The sequence below is a fragment of the Apostichopus japonicus genome, chromosome 12 (genome assembly GCF_037975245.1).
Source record: "Apostichopus japonicus isolate 1M-3 chromosome 12, ASM3797524v1, whole genome shotgun sequence".
Taxonomy (NCBI): Eukaryota; Metazoa; Echinodermata; class Holothuroidea; order Aspidochirotida; family Stichopodidae; genus Apostichopus; species Apostichopus japonicus.
In genome coordinates, this window is record NC_092572.1 from 14,170,984 (window position 1) to 14,181,536 (window position 10,553).

General features: G+C 33.4%; 1 protein-coding gene across 5 annotated transcripts; it reads left to right on the forward strand.

Annotated features, from left to right (window-relative positions):
* The first annotated feature begins 394 nt into the window (after positions 1-394).
* On the forward strand, positions 395-10,121 carry LOC139977464 (fibroblast growth factor receptor 4-like). 5 transcript variants are annotated; one of them, XM_071986807.1, is made up of 13 exons: positions 401-1,303; positions 1,793-2,080; positions 2,944-3,258; positions 3,512-4,227; positions 4,658-4,694; positions 5,476-5,513; positions 5,805-5,963; positions 6,390-6,494; positions 6,891-7,180; positions 7,971-8,088; positions 8,373-8,460; positions 8,740-8,857; positions 9,047-10,120. In XM_071986807.1, the coding sequence occupies exons 4-13, from the start codon at positions 4,092-4,094 to the stop codon at positions 9,125-9,127; spliced, it is 1,170 nt and encodes a 389-aa protein (XP_071842908.1). In that variant the 5' UTR covers positions 401-1,303; positions 1,793-2,080; positions 2,944-3,258; positions 3,512-4,091; the 3' UTR covers positions 9,128-10,120. The 5 variants fall into 5 exon arrangements, 2 of the variants coding, with proteins under 2 accessions (XP_071842908.1, XP_071842909.1); XM_071986808.1 differs by lacking the exon at positions 6,390-6,494 and having other exon boundaries at positions 9,047-10,121; XR_011796548.1 differs by lacking the exons at positions 5,805-5,963; positions 6,390-6,494; positions 6,891-7,180; ... (2 more) ...; positions 8,740-8,857; positions 9,047-10,120 and having other exon boundaries at positions 395-491; positions 983-1,303.
* The last annotated feature ends 432 nt before the right edge of the window (positions 10,122-10,553 follow it).

The following is a 10,553-nucleotide window of genomic DNA, read 5'->3' on the forward strand; positions in this document are numbered from 1 at the left end:
ACTGATTGAAAAATAAAAATGTTGAAAGTGGAACTCAATCATCTGCCTTTCTAGCAATGTTTAACAGCCTTTATAACTACCATTCAATGCGAAGACGTATTTGTATTAATACATATCTCTTTTGTGAAGGATGTAACAAACTCAAAACAAAAGGATGTACAAAGTCAATAATGCATTTATCAATAATTACCAAAATGATGCTTTTAGACTGCACTTATTAACGAAACTAATATAATATTCTTTTGTAAGAAACACATGCTTAAATTAATTACGATTTATAAAACCTTGTACCGCTAAACAGTTGACAAAGCGACAACTAAATTCATTATTGGTAAAGCGTTGATGTGAAATGTGCCATCATATGTTGGTAATCAGACTATTTTCATTTCTGTTAAAACACCAGTGAAACACTTGTTAAATGGAGGTACCAATAATTATCTTACTACTTATGTTTCCCTTTGCATATTCCAAATGCGGTAGCAGTACAACAGGTGATGTATGAGCTTTCGTTTTCTTTAAATATAAAGTTTATTTAGCTTCGACTAAAATGTAAAAACAATGTATACAAGCTTTTCGTCTAGTGAATACGTTATTATGATATTCGTGCAATAATATCAGAAACAATGCATATTTCAATTAATGAAGCTTAACCCATTTCCCCGCATAGCCTTAAAGAACAGTTATAGAACTAGAAGTATAAAGCTATATAACTAATATATTATTTTATTAAAAACAAATCAACTTGAAATAACAACAGCCTATCTTTCTTTTAAATCAGTTTTATATCGTAACAAAGAACATGATATAAAGGTCACATGTCTTAATATAACTGGAGCATATAAGTTAAACTCATGCAAATGCATTAAATAGTTGAAATGATTTCCAACTGGACAGGTAAAAATGTATACCTTTTGTTGTATTGTCAGTACAAGTTATGTTCCATATTATGAATTATCGTTGAGTTTTAATTTTAAACTACCAGTGTCAAATGCCATGAAGACCTGTAGAACTTTTTGTACTGTCGGTTCAAAGGCAGAAATAGAGTTTGTCTTTGACACATCTTGGTCGGACTACTCAGTGGTTTGGAAACAGAATAGCAAATCTCTCATGAGACATGATGCAAGATCATCTCTGATACTGAGAGAGGGTTGGAAATACACATCAACGCTATCCACCAGTGGCACCCGAGCAAGGTTGGGAATCAGTGATGCAACAATTGGTGATGCTGGAAGTTACTCTTGTATCAGGTACCCGACTATACATGGAGTCGTAGAGACAAAAAGGTGTTACCTCTTCCTGCAAGGTATGTGACAGTTAAGATACAATACCTTGAATAAAGTTTAGGAAAGTAATGACGACCATATTGTAAAAATATACGGTACGATCGAACAAATCTAAGTAATATCACGACTTTATTGCCACGAATAATTTTGTATTTCAAACTCTCAACTTGTGTTGTACACCATAACTGCTATAACAATTGTTATACCGTTCATCATTTCAAATGTGTTATTGCAAGAGCAAAGTAATACATCGTAGACAATGCTTCATAGGTTATAGCAATTGCTGATTTTTTCGGTCTTTAATGACACTTCTCAACTATTTAAACTTCTCAGGCTTGATGTGATTGGTTAGGAAAAACAATTGAAAAAAAAACCCCGTCGCATACTATATATTCAAAATATAAACCATCAGTGGAAACAATGTGAAATCAAGTCTTATCTGATACAAATTACTGCTTTTAAACAAAAAAAGCTGATATATCACTGCTTGCTTTAATTTCGGTACACAGGTCCCGTTACGGTAACCCTACATACTATTCCAGAAGAACACCAAAATATGACACTTGAGTGTTGCGTGACGTTTTCGGAACTGTGGAGTTCATCGACAATATCTTGGATATTTGATGATGGCATTTCAAGTCTACCTTTTGGTTCTTGCGTTTCAACAGAATCCACCGAAACATCAATGTGTAGCAATATTACTTTTATAAGTCGGCGAAGTTACCATGGAAAGAATATGAAATGCCTAATCCGAAATCAAGTTAACGCTTCTTCCAGTGCAAATATTGTTGTCTTACGTAAGTTTATAATACAAGTATTGATGTTAATGTTGGGTTAAGAACTATTAATGCGGGCAATTCATATGTTGAATGAAGTGTCCCTATTTAAATGGAAATTTGTAACAAAAGCAGGTGAAGTATATCCGTCTTACCATTTTACAAAGGCAGTCGTTCGCGCTCGTAACACACGCCCAATTACGCATCTAATGCATGCATGTTGTAGCCTGGACAAGAAGTCAAAGTTAATTCCTTAAACATACTCTGTTACTCTATTGCTTTAATAAGCTTGTTTTAACGTTACAAGTTCTGTGGTTTACATGGATTTGCTCATTTGTCTTTATTTAGTTTATATATACCGTAAATATGATCGTTTGACTCTTTACTGATGTGATATATCAAGCGTCATAATCATATTGTCAGTCACTATACATTGTTTTGGTTTTAGTACGTCCAATGCATGCAGTTACCATCCCATCCCCCCCCCCCCCCGCCCCCACTACCGTTGTACTCTAAACATGGTTCAAATGTAACTTCAAATATCGTAATTTTCATTGCAAGTTTACTATTTATTGGCAACTTCTGGCTTAAAGGACAATGTTGAGTACTCACTCGGGCAAATAAGCAATTATCTTGGATTGAGCGGTATATCCAGCTATGATAACGTTAATCTACGAAATGAAAACAAAATGAGATATTTACATCTTCTTGTAAGAATTCCAAAAGTGTTACGTTGACATTATGAATCCCAGATATAAGTATTATAATTTTCATAATTTTTTGTCTGGTATCTAAGTGCATATTTTGTGTATGCTAGTTGTTTTCGCAGCACACAGTTTTTTAAAACAGATTTTTTATATAATATTCTTGTTTTGGCGTTACAGATCCCGCTTCAAATGTTAGGCTTACTTCCAGTGCCTCCAAGCGGTTGTTTCTTCAAGAGAAAAACGATCGCATTAACCTGACATGTTCTTCAGATGGATATCCAACGCCTACGTTCATCTTACAACAGTTTCTATCGGAAAAGGGTTGGCAAAATATGTCGACGATAGGGAATATTCCAGAAGAAGGCTTGGCAATTACTAAGTGTATTTTCCACAACGTTGCTATAAGCCAGAACATCACTGTATTTCGATGTTTATCCTGCAACGGATACAATGGATGGGCATTGAGTGGAGAGTTGATCATTGAAAAACCGTGTAAGTTCAGTTTCGCTTCACCAAACAGTTTTAAATAAGATGTAGATTTTGCTATTGTTATATCCATTTTTCGTCTCTGTCTTTGATTTGGAACTCTGTGGTGTGATAATGCAGGTGGCACCAATCACTTCATTGCTTCAACTCTAATAAACCCAAATTTATTTCCTTTTCTTTAAAGTCATATTTCATCACCATGTAGACATTATTGTGAATCTCTTTAGCCTAATCCTTTGAAATGTTTGTTTATGAATAGATCCTGCGCTCGTGAATGTAATTACACCACATGCATTAGAGATTAAAGAGAATGAAGATGTACTCATTAGATGTAAAGCGACGGGCAATCCGACACCAGTGGTAAAATTACAGCGGTTAAGCGATTTATACGAATGGCAAACACTTCAACTTGATGCTCAAAACCAGTCACTTAATCCAACGGTCTGGGAATTTCAACTTCAGCACCACAAAATTCGCCATGTAGAAGAATTCAGATGTATTGCGCAAATAACTGGTAGGGATAATGCTATCAGTGAAATAGTTTTCGTGCGTAATGGAGGTGAGTTCGTAAAAAAATACAGAGCAAGTATCCTGGACATAATTTGTTCAATTTAACATTTACAATTATCCTCCTCGGCTCGTTTATCATCTTTGTGTACTTAAATATTAGGCAAGTTAAATTCATTTGTTCAACGTGTTCTACTTTCTCATCGGCTTAAAATGTAGCTGTAAATATACAGTTGCCATATTTATTTCCAATTTAATATCAGGATGTTTCTTTTTGGATTTTTTTTAGAAAGGAAACATATGTCATTAGGGTTGGAGTAAAATGATTCTAGATGAATAATACATCTTGTATACATTTAAATGTATTTCCACTTGGTTTCAAAGGTGCAGAAGGTAGTACTGAGAGCATGGTGATTTTCATCTGTTGTGGGGTCATCCTTGTCATGGCATTATCTATGTTCATAAAGAGTGAGTAAGTTCGTAGGTTAGTTTATGATGTTTATATCAATGATTTACTAACGGTAAGTCTACTAAACGGTAATAATTAACGAATACACTACAAGTCACGTATTCATATCAGATGCGAACACATTTTAATATCAACTGTACAGTACTTTAGTGGGTGGGGTGGGGGGGGGGGTTAGGGGAATGGCTTGAATAGTTTAGTTCTCTTTGTATTTAGAACTTTTAACATAATTTAAATTTGAATAATTCCTTACAAAGTTTTTTTGGAGTTTGTTGTGTATACGTTATTTTATGTACTCAATGTAATCAGAGATATTAGTTAGCCTTGTTGTTATTATGAGTCATTGTCAGTGTTTTTTTATTTAGTAGGCAGTGGACTCTAAATACAATTGTATTAATTAACTGTTTATAACGTATGTAAACTATATTACAGAGGGTGTCCGGTTATGTAAATTCTACGGGTGTAGTTGGTGAGTAGTATCTACATTTTTATTATGTACAGTAGCTTTCATTAAATGTGTTTGATAGATCATAGAACCATCATAGTTAACATTGAACAGTACAAATCAAAGGTTTATTATTTCTGGACACACAAACCAAGGTACAGTATTGATATGTTACAGTTTCATGGTTGGAGACGAACGTGTTTATTGTAATAACAACAAATAAGTTCCTCTTTAAATCCATTTATTAAGAAGAAATATGTGTGTAGAACAGGTAAATATAACAAAACAGAATCTTACAAGTTTTCATATTATCAAAATTCTCACTAATGAACAACTGCGAGTTTTATTCCAATAACGCTGACATTCGCTTTCGCCTTTCTATTAACCTTTAATTCAGGAATTAAATACATGAAAGAATCCAGCCTGGGCAACATAATTAGTGATTAGAGATTAACAGAAAAGTAAATTTGGAAAGATTAAGCTGTGATAAATTTCTGATAACAGCTTTACCTGCAATTCAGTATGTCATACCGAAGCAATGAAGCACGCAGGAAAACTGTAGGTTGCTTTTAAGACAGCCAAGTAATTTCCTTTGGAAATTTTCACACAATTACAGTTGCAAACTTAATTGTAGTCTGTTTCGGAACCAATTTGTAATATCATTACTTTAAGTTTTATCCAACTCAAAAAACACATATTTATCTCACCTAAGTTTCAGTTGCGTGATTGTGATCGTGAGATTAATGACTGATGATATATGATTACAATCGTCTGTAGCTCTTTTCAATGTATATCTCACACTCAGGCAGCTGTCCTTATCTAAATCAGCAGAATATGACCTTGGTAAGTGAAAGAAACCGTAATATTTACCGTTTAAAACATAGCCTTCTAACTTTGATAATTTAGAAAACATAAAATAAAGCATATCACCAACATTTTCTGCTGTTAAGCTTATTTATTCTCCAATGAATTAGTTATCTTCTTCGTGCGTTGGGAAGTGGTTCCATTTGGTTTACTACACTATGGCAGAAGACAGGTACTGCAATGTTATATTTACACCAATGAACTTTAATATCAGTTATAGTAAAATATATCGAACAGTTGCATATATGTAAACTTGTACTTTCATTTCAGAGTTAGATAACCTGCACAGCGGAACCGTCACAACATTTTCACAAACAGATATGGTATTTTCACTTCTGCTGAAGGAAGGAAAATTCAGGCACCGGTGGATAGGAATTTTCAAAAAGGGAACAGATGGTCAAACCAAAGTTATTCTATCGACTGCCGGAGGTAACCGTGTAATATAAAGCACAATAAACTTTATCAGTGCCTTTTCTCTCTCTTAATTTCGCATCTTGGGATACTATTATTCACTCTTTAGTGATGTGTAATCTTACAAAAAGTTTGGACCTTTTCCACCTTTTGCGCGATAGCAACTTATTTATATTTATCAAGTATTATTATTATTATTTTTTTAAATGTTTAAATTGTATACACATATCAGTCTTGCTCATAAAACAAATGAGAGGTGCATAATACTAGCACCTCTGTTTGGCTGTTGTGTCAAACCTAGAATTTTGTTTTCATATGAAACTAACGCTATACCAAGTTAAACATGCATTTTCATTTCAAAAAGTAAATTAAACCTTTTTGTAATGGAACTGATTATTAAGTGTGGGCCAAAATATCTGCAGTGATTTCTCTTTAAATTATAAGATTACAGCGGCTGTGAAGCTGATTGGCGTCGGGTTTGCCAGATGGTTCGAGAAATGCCAGACAACGAGAATGTTGTTAAATTTCTAGGGCTTTGCACAAAGTCAGGTAAGATACAACCAACTTATTTTCTGATGTTCTGATCTTTAAACAAATTAGTTGGATGTGGCTTCAGGTTCAGTCTGTTGTGCAACCATATGCAAAGTGTGACATTGACATTTTATTACCAACTTAACGCTCTGATAATAGCTTGTAGCAATGTTCCAGTTGAAGCTTTCTTTTTTAGATTATATAATGTATCGCTCTGTTACAATGTCCATATCATCATTTAAAACAAATCATACACTTTAATACGATCTTAGTAAGATCTTTTAATCACATTGCAAATTTAGTCAAATTCGGTTCATAATCTCATATTTGGAATGAGCATATGACAGTGGAATGTAAAGTTTTTAGTGTTTGTAATATTTATAATCGTGTAGATATAACAATTGATTTCTGCAGATACAGTTTATTGTGTTCATGAACATTTGGCATACGGTACTGTCCGTACTCTACTGGGAAAGGACTATGGAAGAAACATGGTACAGGGAGAACTAAATGGAGGAGTCGCACCTTACTATTTCTTCCGATTTGCTCTTTGCGTCGTTCGTGGAATCAAGTTTCTGCACCAATATCACTGGATCCATCCTGGACTATGTATTGACAAGTTATTGCTTACGGCGAATAATAATTCCTGTAAATTGTACAACTTTTGCCATTCAGCGGTCAAAGATCTCGAACCGAGAGCAGATGTAAGCCCGTTTTTTGTTGCTGGCATTTTAATATATCATCACTTATTGTGTAGTACAGTTATCTATATCTCCCGATACATTTCGTAGCACATTCCGTTTTAAGCGCACACTTACCTACATGCTGGCTGGTTGTCTGTATCGAGTATTTCAATGCTGGCCGTTACACATCAGTTATTACGATGACGAAGCACTTTACGAAAATGATGGGACGGTCGTAAACGGAACATTGCCTTGAATTAGTCTAAGGAAACGGATGCATCGAGTACTAGTTATGTTTCAATCGAAATATTTAATGGACGATGACTTGATACCCTTATGTTGTTGGCCTGAATATTAATAGTATACAAATTGTTGATAAACTAATTAATACATGATTATGAAACTTTGCATAAACAACTGAGCACCCTCCAATGAAACTGAATACTATTTTTGTTTAAATATGATCATACAAAAACCACGAGGACATCAAATGTTATGCATTTCAGTTGAGAATTGTTAAATAGATACAGCTTGAACTAACAACAGTACATTAAAGTATCATAACATAAAGTAAATTACAGTATACCTAACAAAGCAGTTGACAAGAAAGTAGATTATTTAGTTAGAATAAGTACTTCAACCAAAAGCAAGAATATACATTTGTTTGCTAAGCAACCGGAGATTTTGACTATACGACACCTTTCCAGTTCAAAAGAGCAGAAAAAACTTACGTGGTTAAATAATACTAATAATTCACTGTTGCAATTAATTTCCATTGTCTGATTTCTTTGCTTCTTCTATTGTGTCATAGGTTTCTACTTCCTTCGTTCCGTTGTATTTTCCCCCGGAACACATCGGGAAGAGAGTGTATACAAAGAAAAGTGATGTTTGGGCTGTGGGAGTTGTGGTATGGGAAATATTCTCATATGGTAGGTTAACGGCTCTACCGGTAATTCCTATTCATTGGCATAAGCTCTACATATCTTCGTGTTTTCTTTATTTTGCCAAGAACCTGTTTAAAAAAGTTAATACATTGCAATGATCGATTGCAATTATATAATACCATGATTAGACGTGATTGACGTGATATTGACGTGATTGTTTCAGTTGCATACTGTAAGTGAAAAAAAAAATGTCCTTCAATATTGTATGGATTTAAGAAATATATGCAATTAGAATGAGCTTATGTTTATTCACGTTGTATTCTCCACAGGAGTTCTGCCGCCCACCCATGCTGATGTTCGTTCTCGTGTTGATGTGTGTAGGAATCTGAAGAAGCCAAGCAGATGTCCAGACAAAATGTTAGATTTAAATTAAAACGGTGGTTAAACTGTTTATTTCATTAAACAACTTATAAATTAATCAGTTTTCCATCTTCAAGGAATTGCTTGTTTATTACTCTAGAATAGAATTTAACACCTTTCTGTAGACCATCAGCTCCAAACTATCTCACTTTCAAGTATTAACGTAGCTATATGTATAGCCTTATCGAGATGGCTTAACAAAATGAGATTAGTATATATATATATATAATAAAAAAATGTGTAAATTAGTATAATATGTAATTGCTCCATTTATAGATACTCCGCAGCCAGTGAATGTTGGCACTTTAACATAAACTTGCGTCCAAACCTTGAGAGGTTGGAAGAGTGCTTGGAGGAGGCTTTCGATGATCACCAGAAAATCCATAGTAATGAAGTAAGCGGAATTATGTACGCATTTCAATGAATTAAGTTACCGGAGGTGAATATTATCAATGACGAATCTGAACCATTTGTACTTTCGGGTTTCTCTTATGTTATCGGATTTAGTTTGTATATAATTTAAAAACGTTCTATTTACCATTGTCATGATTGTAAAATTGTCATTATTTTCCATTTGAAACAGGCTTTCTATGATATACCACAAGTGGAAGTCGAAGGTGGATACAAATGTTATGACAATGTTTACGATCGTCAAATCTTATAGCTGAAAACTACTTTGCTTTGCTTTGGAACCGCAGCGCGGCATTTGCCCGTCGTTTTTAACTCTTACATTGCTTGTTAAAAAATTTAACGATTTAATATTTGTATCCTAATATTGTAAGATACCTAGATTAGACATATCCTAAGAATTTTGTATCTTATCACCTGTTTATGTCACCGTTATTAATGCATTACCATTTCCATGTTTGTTTTTACATAGATATGCAAAAAGTACTTTTTCTATGTTTTAATTTGATAAGATTAACAATTCAAAGTAGCTTGAATATTAAAACTAACATCTTAACCAACTACAGTATCAAAGTGTAAGCATTAGGTTAATAAAATGGCTCTTCTTATAACGCGTAAAATAAAATACAGCTATAATAATATCTACTTAAAAAACTGATGACTTTTATTGTTAAATTTATTATGAATTTTATTCTATCATGTTTATATTTTAATTAAACCATCATTTTTTAACTTAATATAAACAGAGCTTTCATGCAAAAGGAAAGTTTTCGTCACACATTGGTTATAGTCATTTTAAATTAGTGAATGGCTTAAAAGTGGTAGATATATCTTTTTTGGGAAGCAAAAATCGAGGTGTGAGATATGCTAAGAATGTGAGCGACTGTAATGAGAGAGATCCCACAACTAAATCAACGAAGCTCGTCCAAGAAAATCACTTTATAATAATACTTGTCTGAAGGAAATCTTTGATACAAGGCAATTTTATACTGGATTCATCAATAGAGTGGATTTTGAAAGGTAAAATGTGAACGGAAACGTGACAAATACCAAAACTTTGAAGAATATGTACACTAAGTTATTTGAAAGTTCATGAAAAAAAGCTATAATTATAAATATTAATTATAAAACAGTTCAATGATTTATGCTTGCTGAGAGAAATCGATTGAAACCCTTGCAAAGTTTGGTTTGTATATTGAAGTTAAAGATTGCTGTTAACGGCATGTATAAAGAGATATGGAACATTTTGTCAGTTCTTGAACTTATCTTTTATAGCGTTTTAGTTTTAATATACTTGTGTATTTTATAAAACATTACGATGCTTTTTCAATTGAAAAGAAACTGTATTAAAACCTTTGAAAAAGTTGTGTTCGTGATGTTCATTCAAAATTGTTCCTTATAATATGTCTACGTATAAGAACTTCCCGTATTTTAGCTCTGTCTAATTAAAGAAAACTTGTATCGATAAGCCCATTAAAGGTAGTGGTTGAATGATTCCGACATCTAATTATACTGTTTAGCGTTGTGCTTTTTAGCTCTATTGCGTTTAATAAATAAAACACAAACTTTTAATTGAATTTTCAATACTTACAGATGTGCTTAACTATCATGTGTATAAGAAGCATTTGCATTCACATTGCTAACGGACTGTAAAATCTCCGTCATGTCTCCACCCCCCTTCT

Bases quoted from the DNA above. Each gene is read 5' to 3' on its own strand.
- LOC139977464 (XM_071986807.1), top strand. From the start codon at position 4,092: ATGAATAATACATCTTGTATACATTTAAATGTATTTCCACTTGGTTTC. The intron at 5,964-6,389 runs GTAACCGTGTAA...TTAAATTATAAG, and splicing joins TATTCTATCGACTGCCGGAG to ATTACAGCGGCTGTGAAGCT. The intron at 8,089-8,372 runs GTAGGTTAACGG...TATTCTCCACAG, and splicing joins ATGGGAAATATTCTCATATG to GAGTTCTGCCGCCCACCCAT.